Source organism: Mustela nivalis (genome assembly GCF_964662115.1).
Source record: "Mustela nivalis genome assembly, chromosome: 12".
NCBI lineage: Eukaryota > Metazoa > Chordata > Mammalia > Carnivora > Mustelidae > Mustela > Mustela nivalis.
This window is the reverse complement of record NC_139031.1, coordinates 87,595,652-87,616,273: the sequence shown is the minus strand read 5'-3', so window position 1 is coordinate 87,616,273 and position 20,622 is coordinate 87,595,652. Positions and strand designations below refer to the sequence as shown.

The following is a 20,622-nucleotide window of genomic DNA, read 5'->3' as shown; positions in this document are numbered from 1 at the left end:
AAAACATTTTGAAAAATGGCAACATCATTGCAGTGATACATTAGCCTCCAAAAGCGGTTCCTTTGAAGGAAAAATACTCCATGAGATGTATACATTCCGTTCTATTTCAAATCAGTCTTACATTCTTGTTATTTTACTTTATGTACAGTTTATTTGTAGACAGGACTTTCAAATCTGACTTGGGACTATGTTTCTATTGAGAATATATAGTGAAAATTGCTGTGAACACAGTGTTTAGCAGGATTTGTTAGCATTTGATGGTATTAGCATTCAGATTTCGGTACTTGAATTTTTTTGGTTAATGAAGATTTTTCAAAGTTTTTATGTAACTCCTGATTGATGACTGGCAAATTTCAGTTGGAGGCCACGTGTAAAATGTAAAAAAGTTCATATACTATGGTAATTTTTTACTGCAAGAGACTATGACAGTTCTCGTCTCCCCCTTAAGCCATGCCCCTGACGCCCCTGATTTGTTTTCCAGCAATGGCGAGCCGGCAGGTGGATATTGCGACTCAGGGCTGGTTCATTGGTCTAATGTGTGCTGTCGCTCTCCTGATCTTAATTTTGCTGATTGTTTGCTTCATCAGAAGAAATAAGGGTGGCAAATATCCAGGTAAGAAAGAAAGAAAGATTAAAATTGCCTTACAATGCTGCATAATTATTCAAGACTATAAAGAATTAGTGAGAGTGATCATGCAGATTGCAATAAGCCTATTATCCCAGAGCCAGAAATTTGGACTTTCTGTCCCAACAAGTTTTGATGCCTTTTTTTTTTGGTAATGGGAACCTAAACATTGTCAAGGGTCAGAAGGTATTTGGGGATTAAATTAACCTGTTCTCTGAAGATATTAGTGACTCTGCTTGCTTGGGCTCCACCTAAGTCCCAGGTGTGACACCTAAAACCAACAGGCAGAGGGTGAAGGTATGTGGTGTCTTCTAGAGGAAGTACTGCAGGGCTGAGTCTTGATATGATATGTAACATTGCTTTTCCTCTATGGCTAATGGTTTTGTTCAAATTCATTCATTTGTTCATTCATTTTCCCATCAAATGGCCATGGGAAAAAAAATTTATATTTTTTTTCCCATGGCCATTTCCCACTCAGTGGCCAGGGCAAAAAAATCCGCCAAGGAAGAGATGTGCTGAAACCATTTGTAACCGTGAATATAGGTAATAAATAGATGGGCCAAAGTCTTTCGTCTCAAAGAGACTAAAACAGCCAAGTATATGCAGGGCCACATAACCCATCTGCTGGGGTAGGACAGCGGTGGGGTATAGAATCGTTTTCCACCGCGATACATCTCAGAGAGTGCGCTCTTGCAAACTATGAATAGGGAAACAAGGAATCAGTAGGTCATATTATCCCTTTGAAATTTTTTAGTCAAAGAGAAGGAAGATGCTCATGCTGATCCTGAAATCCAGCCCATGAAGGAAGACGATGGCACTTTTGGAGAATACAGGTGAGCTGTTGCTCCTCAGCCTCCCCTCACATGCCCCGCACGGCAGACGCACCGTGCACTCATGCCGACTCCTGCTTATAGGATGGGGCCAGGAACAGGCTCTGTGGCATTTCCTATTTTCCTCAAATATCCATTTAGAAACACTTTCATGTCTACATGGCCACACATCCCCAATGAAAATATCCTCACTCTTCACTAAAACATAAATCTCCATTTTAGTCCCAGGTTTGGGGCCAGAGTGCCATCCACTCCGCCATCTTCCTCCAGAAGCGTCGTTGTATTGCTCAACCTAGGAAGAGCTGGTGTGTTATAATAAGAGTTAAAACAACAATAAAGACACTACACGGCTTACATTGTGACGGAAACGACACCTGTCACTTTCTCAGTAATGAGTTCATAAAACTGGTGGTACTCTTTTTAATCCTGGATTTGATGCTTGTTTTTCCAAAAGAAATACCTATATCCCATCCATTAATCATGAAAGGGTGGCAAGGCTCTTTCAGAAGCTGTAAATTGTCAAGACTGTCATAACCCTCTAGGCAGTGTGCTAAGTCACAGAACTTTGATTATACATTCTTGGCTTGGCTCCATCATTAAGGATAAATTTTAACATAACCTAGTGCTAGGTAATGAGAAGAGAAGTGGGGAGAGACTGAGGGAGACTCTCTAAATAAAGATATTCTTGCCTAGGATTTATATGTCTTTTTACAAAAAGAGAGAGTTGATTATTTTGGATATGTTTAAAATCAGAAACAAGCTCTATATTTATTTCTTTTAAAAGTTGGGATTTGGGTGTTCCAAAGGAATACTTCTATTTGTCAAATGCTTTTATTCCTTGTTTTTTTCTATCAGCCTCTTAATTATAAAAATATAGTTTTTTAAATATGCCCTGAGCCCAGATTGAGTCCTTTTTGGCAGAAAAAATGGCTTTTAGGTGAAATGAAATACTTCCTTATTGTGATTGCCAGATGACATTTATAGATATTTGTGCTAATTTTTATCCATCTCAGAGATCATTTTTGATATTTTCACATCAATATCATGAGGGGCTAAGAATGTCAAGGATAAGAAATCTGATAACTGATTGAGAAAAACCATATATTTTAGATACATTTGGTGTCATATCAGTTTCCACACAGATACAAGTGTTTGGGCTTCGTGCCTCAGCACCTACCCCCTCAGAAACTCTGACCTTCAACAGAGATGATTATGATTTGTAAAACTTCTCAGAATTTCTGTACCTCGTGATACAGAAAGATGTCTAGTGAGGGTTGTCTGGACATCTGATGTTGACTCTGGGACTCAAAATCTGTGGAAGCTTCCTGTGCCACCCCCTCCCCTTCACTCTCCTCAGCCATGGTAGGGCAGTGTGCAGATGGCCACAGTCTAGGGAGGCCATGTGTCACGCTGGGTGAGTTGCAGTCTTCGCTGGTTTAATTCACTCTTCTACCTGTTCTTCCCATAACGCAGGTGAGGCAATAATGACTAAATAACTTCTTAGGGTTCCTGTGGCTAGAATGTTACACAAGATAGGACACCACTCCCTTCTTTATGGCGATGAAGCTACGTCTTTAGTGTAGCCTAAAACACCTGTATTGGCATGAACTAGAAAGAAAGCATGGCGCCTCCTGCATTCCTCACATGATGATGGATTCCTGTTGTCCATCATCACACTTAAATCAATCTGGCGATGTGCTGCTCGCTTCGTGCCTCTCAAATGTCAGCTTGCTTTTCTGGTGGTGTGAAACCAGGGTCTGATGAAACCTGACATTCTCAGGGCAGCCATGCTGTCTACTCCGTTGAAATGTGATGGAAATTAAGGCTGACCCGGAACTAGTTCCCAATCCAGAAACTTCATTTTACCATCAGCCCAGCCCTATCCTTTAGATAAGGCACTCAGTGTGTCTGGGGTCTCCATCTCTTTCACCTGTAAAATAATACAGTTGCTCAAATATTAGATGGTCACTGAAGTCTTCTAGTTTCTGTGATTTCTAACCTCCTCCACAAGATGTCTACTAACAAACTTTAATTCAATTTGGGGTTCCAGAGCAGTACATAAGCAGTACATGGCAAGGATTTGGCAATTGGCCTCATTATCACTATGTTTACATTTATTTGGCCATATTTCTTTGTCTTGGTGTTCATTCATATGTGATATGTTTGTGAAGCATTTTTACATGGTTGTCTTTAACTCATGCCTTGAGTTCCTCAGAAGAGAAAGACTTTTCTTTGGGCCTATCAAGTACAGTCCTGTTGGTTCATGTATGAAGACAGAAATATTTGTCACACATGCAATTACACTGATGTGGGAGGTACCAAGGGAAGGTTCTGACTGGTGTCTAAAACTTAATACACAACCCAGTAATTCTTTTTTTTAACCGAAGCTGCCAGTCCATGAGGACAGTCAATCCCACAAGTGAAATCACTTTCCCAAATACCCAACCACCCTTTGCTATGGCTGTCGCTTCGTCTTGTCACTTCTTGACACTACCTCAGAAGTTTTCTGCTGTGGATTCTTTTCTAACTTAAAAACAAAAACAAAAACAAAAAGTTTTTAGTTTCTTAGATGTTACGATGAATGAAAGCAGGTTCCAACTATTTATTCCAACAATTTTTTTTTAAAATAATACATGGAATACATTGAAGTGTCATTCTCCTTCCTAAATCACCAGGGTCCCTTCTCTACTTTGCACCTTCTAGAAGTTTTGGGCTCTGTATTATTTGTTGATGGTTATTCTTTTTCATTCTGAAAATAAATTAATATGCAGATCACATACCAACACAGACAAAATTGAGGCTGTTGCTAAATGTAAATCAATTCTGTTTATGATTTGCTCATTCTCCAGCTTGAGGATGGAACAGTTTCTACATCATTGGCTCTGAGCCAGAGGACATTTCATACTGCCAAGAGAGATGGAACTTCAGTGGCTAAATTTGATTTTTTTTTTCATAAGCTGTAACCTTGTGCCCTCCCTCCAACTCCCACCCCCAAGCAGTGACCCTCTGGTGGAAAGCCTGCAGTTTTCTTTGTTTGTTTCTTTAATTATACAGACAGTAGGATCTGCATCCTTACTAGCATATAGAAAAATCAGAGAAACAATGCAACCAACCGTGTAAGTATTTTTTTTTTTTATTCTCTAGATCCATTCCTTTAGAAACCAGAATGAACCTAGGTCATAAATCCTGTGGTTATGGTACTTGAACCCATAGCATATGTGGAGGGTCTGGGCATGGGAGTCTTGTCCTTCAAGTGAATATGGTCCTGTTCCAAGCATGCTAACCCATGGTCATTGGGCTTGAATGATGTGAAGATGGGTCACAGGTGCTGTCTATTTTAGATTTATTCTGCTCACAAACATAAACTGGTATGTGAACAGTATGAATAATGACGGACCTTTAGAAGGAGTGTTTGGGACGTGAAGGTCACTCGAACTACAGCAGGGTTTGGTGGGTTTGGTCGTGGGATGGTGACCACAGGAGAGTCAGACTGAATGATCACAGATCTGTCCGTTGCCCCTGGACTTTTGTCAGTAGACATTCAATGGGTACGACCTGTGTGCATAACACCGAATGAAGGGCTGCTGCAAAAAGAACTCCTTATAATTCATCCTGAGGGTAAGGCAAAGGAAAAAAAGTACCTATACTCCAATACTTTGTCAGACATTATGAAATTCACAAGGAATGAAATTTTGCTGATGCTAGAATTCTGAAAAATTTCAAAAAAACACCCACCATCTCTTTAATTGTGAAATTACAATGAATTCATTCATTCAACCCGTATTTATTGAGTGCCTACTTTATGCCAGGCTGTGGGGATCTTAAAAATGATAGAACGTTATCTCACTAGTTTATAGTCTAGCGAGAGACACAGGGAAGTAAACGGACAGTCAGCATCGTGTGAAATGTGCTATGAAAGAGGTACAACTCAGGCTGGAAGCCAAAGTCTGTGGGGTAGGTGGAAGGAGCGTGATGAGGGAAGTCCTCCCAGGGGGCGCGATACAGGGACTGTTTCTACACCACGATGTGAACTTTCCTTTACGCTACATAACCATCTTCATTCATGGCTATGAGGATCAAAAAGTACATTTTGGAGCCCTATTACTATTTTAAGACTCATTTCAAAATTTGTCGAATCTTTGTCCTTAACCATTCTCGTAAAAGGTAGGGCTGAATATTTTTAAACTTTGAATACCATGTAGCTAAGTAAGTGTATGACTCTTAAGTCATCCTCCGTAACTTCTCAATTCCTCTCATTTGGGAGGCTTCTCTTTCACACTGAAACTTGACTGAGAGACTTCCCTTGACACCATGTCAAAAGCAAGTTTGTTTACTATTTCATTAAGAAATTCATCTTTGAGTTGAAAAAAGCTAAGCATTAATACACAGGCTTGTAACCAGACCTCACCTCTGGAAAGTTCTAAGTGTGTTACACAGAGTATTTGTGAGAAAAAGAATGTCCCTGAGGTGGGGACTTGGGGTGGCGCGAGGAGGTGCGATGGTAGAGTGATGAGTGCTTCTATCTGTTGGGCACAAGTCACGTACCACGCACTGTGCTGGTGTCTCATGTTGAGTTTTTTTTCCCATTTAACCCAATTCTAACGGAAGTGTGACATTACGCTGTGCCGCTTTTTAAAAACCAATCCTAGAAAGCCAAGTTTTCCTGGAAAGATTCCGTGTATGGATAGGACACCTATTTTCCTTCTCTTCTTTCAGGCACAGCTGACTTTTTTCTCTCATCCACTATGATCTTTAAAATGGAACGGATGTGGGGTGTCTGCGTGTGGCTCAGTTGGTTAAGCATCCCACTCTTGACCTCAGCTCAGGTCTTGATCTCAGAGTGGTGAGTTCGAGCCCTACCTAGTGTGGAGCCTACTTTAAAAAACAAACAAACAAACAAACAAACAAAAAACCTAGAATGGATGCTTCCTGGCTGGTCATTATTCATAACTAATAGGATTGTGTATGTAAAAATCCAAATGAGTCAGGAAAATATTAGAATTCATAAAAGAATTTAGTGATGCTGCTTGATGCAAAATTAACATGAAGTCAATTTTATTTCTATGTACCAGCAAAGAGTTGGAAAATAGGATTTTAAAAATAATCCCAGCTACCATAAAATAGAAATATGATGTAGAAATAAAGCCAACAGAATGAGCTCCCAAATATTTCATGGCCCTTTGTTTGATTTGTCTATCTTTGCACCAAAACTATACTATCTTAATGCTATAGCTTTTAGTAAGTCTTGATATCTGATAAATCAAGACACCCCCCCAACTTTTTTATTCTCCCTCAAGAACTTTTTAGGTGTTCCTGGCCCTTTTGTTTACATATGTGACTGAGAACCAGCTTGCCAAGATCCATGTAAAATCCTCCTGGGTTCTTATTGGAAATAAATTGAATTTAAGGCTAATATAAAGAAGGTTAGCCTACTTACGATATTTGAGCCTGCCCATCCACACTTATGCATGTTCTTCCATTTATTTAGCTCTTCTTTAATAACTGAGTCAAACTTTCATTTTCTTTATAGAGAGCTTAAAACATTTTTATTGGTTTTGTTCTTATATACTTCATATTTATATGATGTAACTGGAATCATTTTTTAAAATTTCATTTTCCAATTATTTGCAAGTACAGGGATAAAATTGACTTTATGCTAATATAGTATTCAGCAATATTACCAAACTCTCTTTTTATTCTAATGTTTGCCTGTAGATCCTTTTGGGTGTTTTACTTATGTGTAACCTTATCGGTTATGACATATGCCTTCTATTTCTTTTTGCACATTGCTTAGTACTTTCAATGCAGTTTTGGTTAGAAGTAATGATTGCAGTCATCCCTGCTGTGATTTCTGACGAGAAACAGAAGTCTGTCAACATTCACCATCAAAGATGATGTTTACTGCAAGTTTCTTGTGAATATCCTTAATCAGGTCAATCAAGATACTTTATATTCTTAGAGTTTTGAAGTTTTTATTGTGAATGGGTGTTGAATTTTACCAAATAACCTTTTTCTGGATCTACTAAAATAATCATAACATGTTTTTTTCTTCTGCTAAAATGGAAAAACATCAATTGATGTTTTAATGCTAAAACGAAATTGTATTCCTTGGAATAAACCCAATTGGTCATGCTATGGTATCCTTTTAGTAGATTACTAAATTCCATGGGCTCGTGATTTCCCTGGGATTTGCGCATCTAGGTTCCTGAATGAGATTTGCCTGTGATTTCACTTTCTCAAAGTGTTCTGGTTGGGTGTAGGTGGCATAGTCATATTCGATTCACAAAATGATGAAAGGAGTGGTTCCTCTGACGTAGCAAACTTAGCATGTCCACAACTGAACTATTGACCTTCCACCCCAAACATGCTGCCCTCTATAGTAAGGGTAATTCCCTCCTTTCTGTTGCTTAAACCGAAAATCTTGGTGTCATCTTTTTCTCTATTATTCCACATCCAACCAATCAGAAAATCCTTCCTGTATGCCATAATCTAACCACTGTCTGTGACCCTGGCGTTCCACTCTTGTCCGGGTCCCAGTCATCTGACTCCTGTGTTTTTGCACTAATCCCCCTGATCTAGCCCTGCTACCTCCTACTTTAATTTGGCTCTCTCTCCCCTTCAGCTCCAGCCACACAAGCTCCATTCCTAGAACACGCCAGGCTTGCGGACACCTCAGGGCATTTGCACTGCTCACTGCACCTGGCGGAAGGGCTCTCCCTCCAACTATCCACCTGGCTATCTCAACTCTTTTAAGTCTTTTCTCAGATGTCATCTCTACTGAGGCATTCCATGGACACCCCATTTCAGTGGCAGCTTCTACACCATCCCCTGACACCTTCCATCCCCTTTACTGAGTTCCGTATTTTCCATAGCACTTCTGATACCCTAGCGAGCTAGTGTTTTCATATGTTGGTTGGTTATTTTCTGTATTTGCTCCCATTAGAAGTATGCTTAATGAATTCAGGGTTTCATTCTGTTTTGCTTGCTGCTATATTCCCAACAACTAGAACAGTATCAGTGTAGGCACTCAATAAACATGTATTAGATGTATGAATGGTTGAATGTGTGGATAGATGGCTAGATCAAAGAACCGCCGCAGACTAGAATTCCCTGTAGTATGTTTCTTGGAACACTAGTCCTATACAGTAAAATGAGTAAGTGGAATCCATGTGACAAAAATCTGCTCATTATTGAACACTTCGATGGAATTTAGGGCCTCACCAAGTCAAGAACAATGTTTTGCAGAAAGTATTCAAGCACAGCCTAGAGGTTAATGATTAAAGATGTGCACTTTATACTCATAGCAGGTTGGGGATTAGATGATTAGATGCTTTGTCCCCCAAAGGGCCCCAAACACAAGTCACTTTAAGGTCCTGTGGTCCTGTGATCCCTCCCGGGTTGTCAATTAGCAGAGCTGATTGTTCTTGTTTATTGGGCCTGTGACGAGAGCTTGGGTCTTGTTGTGACTGGTAATTTCTAGAAGCAGACCATTGTGTCCTGTTAAGCAAGTATTGTGTTTGCAGTGTTAAGATTTTCTTCTTGGAGAAAAATCGAAAACCGTGGTAGGAATTATTGACCAAAGAGCCAGAATATTTGTACATCTCGAAATGTGTGGATCTTGGCTAGAACAAAGTCACTGTCAGAGACAGAGGGAGCAGTAAAACCCTTGCACAAACTGCCAGAGGAAATGTGGCTGCTGACGCAACCCTTTTATGACATTATGCCTTTTCACTTTTTACTAATATTGCTTTATGTTTCCTATTCTGCCTTGCATTTTTGACCTTCGAAAGGAAACAGGATGCTCTTGTGACCTTCTTTTTTTTTCTTTTTTTAAACCGAATGTCACCTTTTCAAGAGTCAGTCAGTGTGTATTCCTAGTGACATGACCATATGGGGGATGTTCTAAAACATGCTCCCACTCCTGGATATTGTGCTAAGGGATTTCATAGAGAAATAACAGGGGAAAATTGAATTCTATAACATTTTAAAAATTCTTCTCCTCAGATTCCCATCCAACACAGATAGGTTACATACCACACTGGGAGAAGAGAGCACGGAGATAAAATTTCCTCTGACATTTTTTGATTCACTCATGCGCTTTAGAATATATGGACATGACATTAATAGTATAAAGGAAGTGCTTTGAAGTTCAACGGTGTCTCTTTCCAAAATTAATCAGTCTTGACCCATTAACTAAAATTCTGACAGAAAAAAAAAATACTGTTTACTATCAGTATAAGGATTTTGCTTTTCTTCTTAGGCTGTTTTCATTTGTTTCTTCTGCATCCTTTTAATGGGATTTCTAGGTCTCTTGAAAGGTAAGGTTAAAGTTTAGAGCCTGGCCTGCACTCAATAACAAAATTATATGAAAAGTAGGACTTTGCTTCCTCTTGCTCAGAAAACAGATCTCATGTTCCACACTTAACCAAAATCATTCTCCATTCATACCCAAGGAATCCGAGAATCTGACACAGTTTAACATACTAACTTCTGTCCTTGCCGTAAGCTTTTCCCTCCTTTTGAATTCAAAGTAGTGATGACTTTCAACTCTCCTCAAGTCTTCCTTTTCGAATGCCTGTGGCTACCTCTCAGTCGCTTCTAAATCGGGAGTGGGAATCTGTCACTGACACTGACACGTGCGGCGAGAAGCCATCCACCTACTGAAGACTTCATGATTAAACCATTCCTGCACCTGATTTTCATGCCAACCACATACCAGCCATCAGAGTCCATGTGACGATTAGATTTGGCTCGCGAGGCTTGGGTCTCCACCCGCTTTATCGTAACCCGCATGCATGGTCTATAAGAAACAACACTTGAGCTAAATGCCGATCCCAATGAAAATGTTTTCTCTGTCTTCCAGTGATGCCGAAGACCACAAGCCCTTGAAAAAAGGCAGTCGGACACCTTCAGACAGGACAGTGAAGAAAGAAGACAGTGATGACAGCCTCGTTGACTATGGAGAGGGGGTGAACGGCCAGTTCAATGAGGACGGCTCCTTTATTGGACAGTACAGTGGTAAGAAAGAGAAAGAACCGGCCGAAGGAAACGAGAGCTCCGAGGCACCTTCTCCTGTCAATGCCATGAATTCCTTTGTTTAATCTGTAAACTCTCCGCCAATATCCCATTTCTCTAGACTGTGTCTCTGACGCACTCGGTCTGCCTTCTCATGCTAGGAACACAGAGGCAGGAAGGGTTGTGTTCTGCCGTACCTTGATACTATGAGAGCAGCGCAAACACACATAACTCAGATGATTTGTTCTTGTGTACGGCAGTGCAAAGTGCATCCTTTTTCATTCAAAATAGGTATTCTTGTTCAGAACTGATAAAAATACTACAACACCATCAGCCAATCACGTTATTTGCTCTTTGGGTACAGTTCAATACGCTGCATGAAAATAGCTACACGTGAAGGAATACCTGTGAACCTTGTTAAACATGGTTTGATACTTTGTGGATACTCTCTTCTGCTGAACCCCCTGAAATACCAATTCCGTTTTCATTGTCAAGAGTGTTACTGTAGTATTCTCTAGAACTCCAATGTCTTTGTGGACATTGTGGTGACATTGGTGACTCTATGTCTAGCTGTCGTTAGTCTTTTTGGGAGACTGTTAGCAACAGTATGTACGGGATATCCTTGCTACATGAGTTCACGACGATGGTCACATTTGCAGATGCCTTTTGCTGAGGCTCTGTGACCGGCCTCTGCCCCCGTCACTCCGTAGCCTCCTTATTTCTCCGGGTACTACCGCAGCACAGTGTTCAACTTCTCACACCTTTCCTACGGTCAGTTGTTCTTAGGCATAAATGATGTGTATTGCAATGCGTTTTGGCACAGAACGCCAGACCAGAAAAACCGAAAACGAATCACTTCACTTCCAAAAACAACTCCAGAAAGCACAGGGCAAGACACGTGCAGTGCCTTCGGACCAGAAGCATTCCATAACACGCTGCCTTCCATGGCGGCCAGCCTGGCCGACGCGGAGCCCTAGCTTCCTGTCGTGCTCCACAAGTAACTTCTAGAAAGCAGAGGTCCTAGAAGTGGCCAATGCTGAAAGAAAGGAAATGTGAATTAGACAGTGGATGGAAAGGAGCATTTCCCCCATATGTATAAAAAGAAGCCTTAGCCCCACCTGGAGGACATGCTGGTTTTGTGGGCTTTTGTGGTTTCTGTTCAAACGAACCAATTGGGTCAGAAGGCTGTCAATTTGGGAGGGAACTGGGGGGGACGGGGGAGGTATTCCCAAACTGGAAGCAGACAACAGCATGCCAACAGGAAAGCTTTTCTCCAAGCCTTTTGAAACTCTCCGCAGCATTAAACAGTGTGTTCGCAAATTGCCATGGACACATTTCCAACACTCAGAAATCTGATGAGTGCTAACAAGGCCAACAGTCCAAGGGATTACATCCACAGTTTCCAGAACATACACACACGTCCTACCATAACCACCAACGATATCTGTCAAATGGTTTACCTCCAAATAGGAAATCCTCTAACAACCTATGGTTGAAGGAATGCTCAGTTTCATTTGCCAATAAATTGGTTTCTCATAACTTGCATCAAGTTTAATTTTAAGTAAAGCTTTTTATATGTAGATATTTTGTTGAATCTGTAAATACACTGAAAGTGTAGATGCTACGTGCTTCAAGGTGTTGCCTACGAATAAACGCGCAACCGATGTTGACGTCCTACTGTCTAAGAAGTTAGCTCATGAATACAGTGCATGGGATTGGAAAGCATTTCCTTAAATGCCTTTTGGGTTTTTATTTTCCCTTTTTTGCTGTGAAACTGAAATAGTGAATGCTCTGAGATATTGACAGTGAGTTTCTAGATGGACTCCTCGGAGCCTTGCCTGTGGGGCTCAGTAGGCATCTTCACTCTATGTAGGCAAAGCCCAGTCTGAAGTCATCCCAGGTCATGATGGCCCTAACTATGTCCACGGCTCCATATTCCCTTTTCACAGACCAGCCATGTTAATGGAAATACAGAAAGACAAAACAGGCTTGCCTGGACAGCAGTGAGCACAAAGAGAAAAGTGACTTTAAGTTTGCTGGTGTTTGTGGGGGGAGGGTACAGTAAAAGTACAGTTTTTACTCTTCCGTAACGGTAGACACTAGAGCCATCTGTGCATGAAGGGGTCACCTCTGTAATAGTGCAACAGATTTTGTATTAAAAATTAATGTGGTTTTAAACATCCCTCTCTCTTTTGTAATAAGTCATGTTCCTAGTGGAGTGTGAATGTCCAAAGTAACGGTGTATTTAAACGTACAGGCAGATATGACTGGATTTCCATAAAAAAAAAACACTATTAAACCATCTTGATCTCTTTGCGATCTTGAACTTTTTCCATCTTTCTCCGAATGTTTTCAAATAATGCAGATTTTTATTTTTGTCTTCGAAAGACATGCAGAGAAATTTTAACACAAAACTGAGAGCGGTAGACAATGGAGCTAACAAAATAGGGGACATGCCAAGAAATCTGTAATGAAAGCGGGTGCAGATATGGCCAGCCTTTTGAGAAATGGTCGGACAAATAAGGTTGCTGCTGCCTTGGCTGAAGTGGGACCTCCGTGGTGGGCCTGGTTCCCAGGCGCCCGCTGTCAGCCTGTCCACATGGTCAGATTCGCCCTCCCTGGCCCCGGGCAACGCGGATTCCTTCCCCTCTCCGCTCAGTGAGGCAGTTTCTGCACTTGCAATGATACAGGTCAATCACCCACTCCCTCCTCTCCAGCCCTGCCTTTCCCAGTGTCTCAGACTGTCACTCACAGCTGCAGGGCACGGAGGGTCTGGCACGTTGGAAGCCTGACCACAAAAAGCAGTGGTCCACTGGGGCCTTCCCGCTCGGACAGTTTATAACGGCCCTGACCTACTTTTAGTGCCTGATTCTGGAAATGGCTTATGGAGGCCTGGGAGAGAGATAAGAATTCTCACCCAGACTAAGCCGATCTCTCTCTCATGGGATCTTTTTCTACGAACCACCACCAGAGGGCTCCCGTGCTTTAGTCAGCGCAAAAGAAACTGCAGGAAAATGAAGCCTCTGGAGAAAACTGTGCAAACCACTTTTCATGATCAGACCGTGGTCTGGCAGGGCAGAGAATGAGTGCCTGCTGTGCCTGGAGAAGATGGGGATTTGCAACTTTCTCTGATGGGCTCACACCTTCCAGGGGCTGGTATGAGTCACTGTGATCCTTGTGCCTCTTCTTCCTCTTTCTGATTGCTGGTGGCTGATCAGCAGGAGGACAGGGAGGAGGAGCGAGTCCCTGGCTCGCATGAAGCCCCCATCACCGCCACGGCTGGTGGGGGTCAGGATGGCAGCAGGTCCTTAAAATGGTGCCCCCTGTTCCCTGAGAGCCAATGTTTTGTGATTGGATAACACAAAAGGCACAGTTTAAGGACAGTTTTTATTTCTCACTAAAAAAAAAAAAAAAAAAAAGGCAAGGGAGAGCATACAACCAGGGTGTTTATGGTACAAACAAATGGTTCTCAGGTTGAGCTAGAAAGAGACCAGGATGGACATTCCGGCTCTGCCATCAACCGTGACAGTATAGAGGTCACCCCCCACCACCACGACCACCAGTCTCCCACTTCTTCAGGTCTAAGTTTCTCCAACTTCAAAACGTCAGAGAGCATATGATTTCTAGCATCCTTTTGTTTAAATCCTACGGTTCCCAATCCCTCTTCCCCCCAAAACACTTCTAGCACTCACGACAGCCACATATTTTGCTAAGTGGGGTGGGAACAAGATGAGCAGAACCAGATGTGGTTCCTGCACTCATGGGCGCCTGATGTGAGAAGACAGACAGGAATTGAATAACCACCCAAACGTGTGTTAATTCCAAACCAAGATGAGCCCTATGAAAAGAAGGCACAGGTTCCACAAGAGCGAGCCGTCGAAGGGGCTCACTGGTGCCCTTCTGACTGGAGTGGTCAGGACATATTCCCTAAAGGAAGTGGGAGCTGGGTGCTGGGCATGGGAAGGATCCGGAAGAATGAAGGAAGTGTGTCTATACAACAAGACCCTCGTGCCTGGAACAGAGGTGGGGCCCTGGCCAAGCTGGGTCCCAAGGACCACGGGACAGGTTTTCATCTTTATTCAAGGAACAGTGTCAAGAGTGGAGTAATTGAAGGGGTTGAAGCAAAGGGTTGTATGATTGGGTTTGTGTTCGGGCTGGAGGCAGAATTCAGGAGATTGAGCGTGAGGGATGGGCTGGAAGAGGAGCGCTGGAGAGACTGACAGCCACTGGGGAGCTTCACAGAAGGTTAGACAACAGGTGATGGGGGTTGGACCCGGATTATCCCACTGGAGATGGGGAGAAGTGGGTGGGTCCCAAAGCCATTTAGGAAGAAAACCGAGGGAGAAAGAGATTCGACTTCAGAGGCTGAGGAACAGGGAGGCAGCAAAGAGAGCTCTTCGGTGTCTGACTTCTAACCAGATGTGAAGGTCCCTGAAGGGGAACATCGGGAAGGAACCAGATTTGGGGCTAGGTCATGAGTTCAAGTTAATAAATGATCTTGGAAAGCCTCTGAGACATCCAAGTAGAAAGGACTAATAGAAACTGGATGTATGGGCTTAAGGCTCCTAAGAAACTTCTAAGATGAGGAGTAGTAACGAAGCCGTGAGGCAGGGATGAGGTTGCCTAAGGATGAAATACAGGCAAGAAGGCTAAGGAGTCCACCCTATTGAGAAACTCCCACGTACAATGGACAGGAAGAGGCGGACGGAGCTCTAAAGCAGACCAGGAAGCAGAAGCCAGAATGCGAAGCAATAAGGAGAGTGTGTCGTTCTCGAACCCAGTGAGAGACCGCTTCAAGAATGGTGTCACATAATGCTGAGACATCAAACACTTCTTGGATTTGAAGGCCTGGAGGCCATCTGATTGCTAGACTGTGGTAACAGGTTGCGGTGAGGAGCGAGTAGAAAGGGGAGGAAAGAGATGTGCCATTATCTGCGTGGATAGCCCACGTGTACCTGGGCTCAGTTCCTTCTTTCCTCCTTACTTTTTTAAAAAAATATGTTCTTTTTTTAATTTTTAAAGATTTTATTTATTTATTTGAAGGAGAAAGAGGGAGAGAAACGCAAGCGGGGGAAGGGGGAGAGGGAGAGGGAGAAGCAGGCTCCCTGCTCAGCAGGGAGCCCAATGCAGGACTCGAACCCGGGACTGTGACCTGAGCCGAAGGCAGATGCTTAGCCCCCTGAGCCACCCATGCATCCTGGCTCCGTTCCTTGGCATCTCTACCTGCACAGTCACATAATCCAAGCATCCGGCTCCCTGCCCTCAACCTTTCCCCCGACCCAGTGCCCCTCTACTTTCTCTCAATCCTTCAGCTTATCCTTTATTTCATTTTTTAAAAGATTTTTTTTTATTTATTTGACAGAGACCGTGAGAGAGGGAACACAAGCAGGGGAAGTGAGAGAGGGAGAAGCAGGCTTCTTGCTCGGATCCCAGCACCCTGGGATCATGACCCAAGCCGAAGGCAGACACTTAAAAACTGAGCCCCCCTGGCCGCCCACCTTCAGCTTATTCTTTTTACATCCCTTAAACCAGCATGGATGGTAAGGGCCATTCTTTCTGAAACACCCCTGCTTTACCCCAAGGCCCTTTGCTCTTCTGTTTTTTCTAAAACCCAGGGGAGCTGTCGTGTTACTCAGGATCAAGTCCACTGCCCTCTGTCTCCTGCCTGCTCCCTGGGGCTGAGAAATAGAACAGAGGTCAGCGTTCTCCCCAACAGAAGGATCCGCACTGGTGGCACGCCCCACCCTGCCCAGCTTATTTTTCTCAGGAAAACATAGATTCTCACACCCTGGGAGGACTATTTCAAATCTTTTCCACTCTCCCCACCCAGCCTCACGCACACTCCCTACAAGATGGCCTTCCCTCACAATTCACCAAGAAAAGCAAAAGCAAACACAGAGGCGGGAATTCCCTCATTTTCCCGCCAGCAAACCAAACGCCCCCCGCCCCCGTGTGCTCCCTCCCCCACCTCCTGTTGGAGCCGAGGAGCCAGCCTGCCCTTCCTCCTGTCAAGACCGGTGGGTGAGGAAGCCGCCCTCCTCCCTGCGGGATCCTGGCCAGGCCGTCTCCTGCTCACCCGGATTGTCTGGTGCCACTGACACACACTCCTGTTCTCGCACATTGAAAACAAACAAGCTTTGGCACCCTTGGATTCCCACCCGTCCATACCTTCAGTTACCACTAACTCTCCTCCATGGTCAAAAAGGCTGGAAAAGTTAAAATAACAGCAGGAGGACAATCATCGCTATTTGCCAGAGCACGTTCTCTGTTGTTCTAGAGCCATGAAATTCAGTTTGTGCTATGGACCGCGTGCAGCTGTAGCTGTCCAACCATTGGCTCAGCGTGTGACTCAGTCTTTTTTTCTTTTGTAATTTACTTTTTATTTTATTTATTTAAGGGGTGCCTGGGTGGCTCAGTTGGTTAAGCATCTGCCATCGGCTCAGGTTATGATCCCAGGGTCCTGCGATCAAGCCGGCATTGGGTTCCCTGCTCAGTGGGGAGCCTGCTTCTCCCTCTGCCTCTGCCCCGCTCGTTTTCTCTCTTTCACTCTCTCTCTCTTTCTCAAAAAAGTAAATAAAATCTTTTATAAAAATTTATTATTAGAGAGAGCAGGGGAGGGCAGAGGGAGAAAGAGACAGAGAGAGAATCTCGAGCAGACTCCCTGCTGAACACAGAGCCTGATACGGGGCTCGATCCTGGGACCCTGAGATCATGACCTGAGCCAAAACCAAGAATCAGACGCTTAACCAACTGGGCCACCCAGGCACTCCTTTAATTTCTTTTTCTTTCTTCCTTTCTTTCTTTCTTTCTTTCTTTCTTTCTTTCTTTCTTTCTTTCTTTTTTCTTAATATCAGAGGGGCTCAGCCTGTACATTGGAATTGCCTGGGAGCTTTGAAGCCCCACCACCCGCTTCCTCTGTTCTACCGTTGTTCTTGTCTGAGCAGTAGCCTGGCAGCTGGATTGTTTAAAACTGTCCGGATGATTCTAATGGGCAGCCAGGACTGAAACCAGTGCAAAGAAACACATCGCCACCCTGTTGTGTGTGCACTTCAAGTACTTAAGAATTCTTAATATATTTCTTCACAAAAGTTAATCTCAAATTCTCTTATATTCCTCTCATTTAAAAAAAAGAAAACAGACAGAGGCACCTGGGGTTGGGGGTCAGTCAGTTAAGCACCTTCCTTCGGCTCAGGTCATGATCTTGGGGTCCTGGGATCAAGCCCCGCATCAGGCTCCCTGCTCAGCAGGGAGTCTGCTTCTCTCTCTGTCTGCCTGTGCTTGCGAGCTCTCTCTCTCTCTCTCTCTCTCTCTGTGTCAAATGAATAAATAAAATCTTTTAAATAATAAACTAAAATAAATTTTAAAATTTTTAAAACAAACATATCTAAGGAAAATGGCCCCCACATTGCTGGTAGGAATAGAAAATGGTATAGCCACATTGAGAAAGTTTGGCGGTTTCTTTAAATGTTAAATATAAATTTACCATATGACCCAGAAATTCTACTCTTAGTATATATTCAAACGAAGTGAAAAAATATGTCCCCACAGAGACTTTTACATGAACATTCACAGAAGGATTCATCATAATGACCAATAAGTAACCCAAATGTCCATAAATTGATGAACAGGTAAACAAAATGTGGTCTCTTGTGCAATTAGACAGTATATCCATGACAATTAAATGGATACTATTTGGTAATTTTTTAAGTGCTAACAATACACGCTGCAACATAAAGGGCCCTCAATAATGTTACTCTAAATTAAAGAAGCCAGACACAAAATTGCATCTTGCATGATTCCATTTATTGGAAACATCCAGAAAAGCAAACCCATAAAGACAGAAAGCAGAGGCTGTCTGGCCCTGGGCTGGGAGCAGGGATTCACTGTAGATTGGCAGGAAGGATCTGACTGGAGTGATGGAAATTTTCTAGAACTGGGTTGTGTTGAGGATTGCCCAGCTTGGGACATTTACTAAGACGTACTGAATTGTATACTTAAAACAAGTGAACTTGTGGTAGGTGAGTTATACCTCAATAAAGCTGTTAAGAGAACAAGTCCTAGGCTTATAGGCATCTGAAAACCCATCAGGACTGTGTATAAATGAGGCTTAGGATGCATACAGCACCCCGTGACAGGCTGTGTCACCTCCCTGGCCTCCCAAGTGCCCAAGACCAGTGGTTCTCCAAGTGTGTTTCCTAGAACAGCAGCTTCAGAGCAAAATAAGTCAATCAGAGAAAGACAATTATCATATGATCTCCCTGATATGAGGAAGTTGAGAGGCAAAGTGGGGGGTTTGGGGGTAGGGAAGGAAAAAATGAATCAAGATGGGATCAGGAAGGAGACAAACCGTATGAGACTCTTAATCTCACAAAACAAACTGAGGGTTTTGGGGTAGGGAGGGGGTAGTAGGGAGAAGGTGGTGGGGTTATGGTTATTGGGGAAGGTATGTGCTATGGTGAGTGCTGTGAAGTGTGTAACCCTGACAATTCACAGACCTGAACCCCTGGGGCTAATAATACATTATACGTTAATAAAAAATTAAAAAGTTTTAAAAAAGAAAAAGAAAGAAAGAAAGAACAGCAGCTTCAGCGTGCCTTGTCAGAAATGCAGATTCTGGGCTCACCCCAGATCGACCAAATTAGAATCTCTGGGCGGGGGTGGTGGAGACCAGCTCCAGAGCTTCATTTAGCAAGTGCTCTAACTTAGAACATTTAGCAGGATTCTGACAACTGATGTGTGAGAAACACTGCGCTCAGTCCGCACGCCAGCCTCTCTCCTCTCCCACCTGGAGGCAAGGAAGGGAGTCTTTGTTGGGATGAAGACCAAAAAAAACTAGGCTTCTTTTTTACAGCCCAAAAAAACGAAAAACAAAAACCCAAAACTTGAAATAACCCAAACTGTCCGTCCAACAACAGGTAAATGAAGAAACAAACTTTGGTGTACATACTCATATTCATGACAACGAAATACTAACCCACAATAAGAAGGAATAAACTCCTGATAAAGTTATCTCACTCCACTGAGTGAAAGCAGCCGAAGTTTCATTTATGAGAAACTCTGGAAGAGGCAGAAACAATCTATGATGAGGGAAAGCCTATGGGGGACTGCCTGGGGCTGGGGAGGGGCGAGGATTTACTACTATGGGACTGAGGGAACTTTTAGGGTTGAGGGAGATGGTCTAGATTTTGACTGTGGTTCTGTTTACAGGGGTGTGTTCATTTGCTAGGACTCAAAACTATATACTTAAAATGGATATGTTTTATTGTTATAAGTTATATCTCAATAAAATTGGTTTTTTTTTTTAAAGATTTTTATTTATTTATTTGACAGAGAGAGGTTACAAGTAGGCAGAGAGGCAGGCAGAGAGAGAGAGGAGGAAGCAGGCTCCCTGCTGAGCAGAGAGCCCGATGCGGGACTCGATCCCAGGACCCCGGGATCATGACCTGAGCCGAAGGCAGCGGCTTAACCCACTGAGCCACCCAGGCGCCCTAAAATTGGTTTTAAATGGAAAAAAAATCTAAAAGGCGCTGGGCCTAAGTGAGTCCTTTCTTGGTTCTCTCTTTCTCTCTGGACAACTCGCCCAAAGGGAAGTGGGGCGTGCAGGGGCGGGGGGCGGCATTTGGCTCTGCACCTGTCTGCGTGTGACAAATGTAGGAGGTCAGGCTCCTCCTGGCTTGCTTTCTGGAGAAAGCTCTGCTGGATGCCCTCCCTCTCCCACCCTCTGATTGTGGGGTTAACGGCTGCCCATCAGACATTCGAGTATGTCTGCCGGCTCTAGAACAAACCCAGACCTTCCCAGGGAGGGGGGGGTGTCCCCGAGATCTAGTAGAAAGCCCCTTCTAACTTCCGGCTCTGAGTGACGAGGCCACCTTTGGGGCTTTTCGGAAACCCTGACCGTTGCCTCCCCAGCTGGGCGCCTGCTCCCCTCCCTCCATCTCTCTTCTCTCTTATTTTTTCTTTCAGGGGCTTTGCATCTTCCTTACTCCTAGTGTCTCTCTTTGTCCAGGCTTAAATGACATCCTGCTTTCTAACTTCTCCTTTCAAATGAGGCCGAATCGACATTTCAGAATTAACTGAACTTAAATCCTGAACTTAAATCCTGAGCCGTTTCATGCCCTATAACCTTCCCTCCCCCAGGGCACCCCATCTGGT

The 20,622-nt window shown here is 43.4% G+C and overlaps 1 protein-coding gene across 22 annotated transcripts in view; it reads left to right on the top strand.

Annotated features, from left to right (window-relative positions):
- The window catches only part of NRCAM (neuronal cell adhesion molecule), a 267,938-nt gene extending 255,151 nt beyond the window's left edge, over positions 1-12,787 (top strand). For all 22 annotated transcript variants that reach the window (XM_082691992.1, XM_082691989.1, XM_082691982.1 and 19 more), the window contains 3 exons: positions 482-613; positions 1,380-1,458; positions 10,319-12,787. In XM_082691992.1, the coding sequence (XP_082548118.1) occupies positions 482-613; positions 1,380-1,458; positions 10,319-10,556 (449 nt within the window). In that variant the 3' untranslated portion in view covers positions 10,557-12,787. The remainder of the gene's footprint in view (positions 1-481; positions 614-1,379; positions 1,459-10,318) is intronic.
- The last annotated feature ends 7,835 nt before the right edge of the window (positions 12,788-20,622 follow it).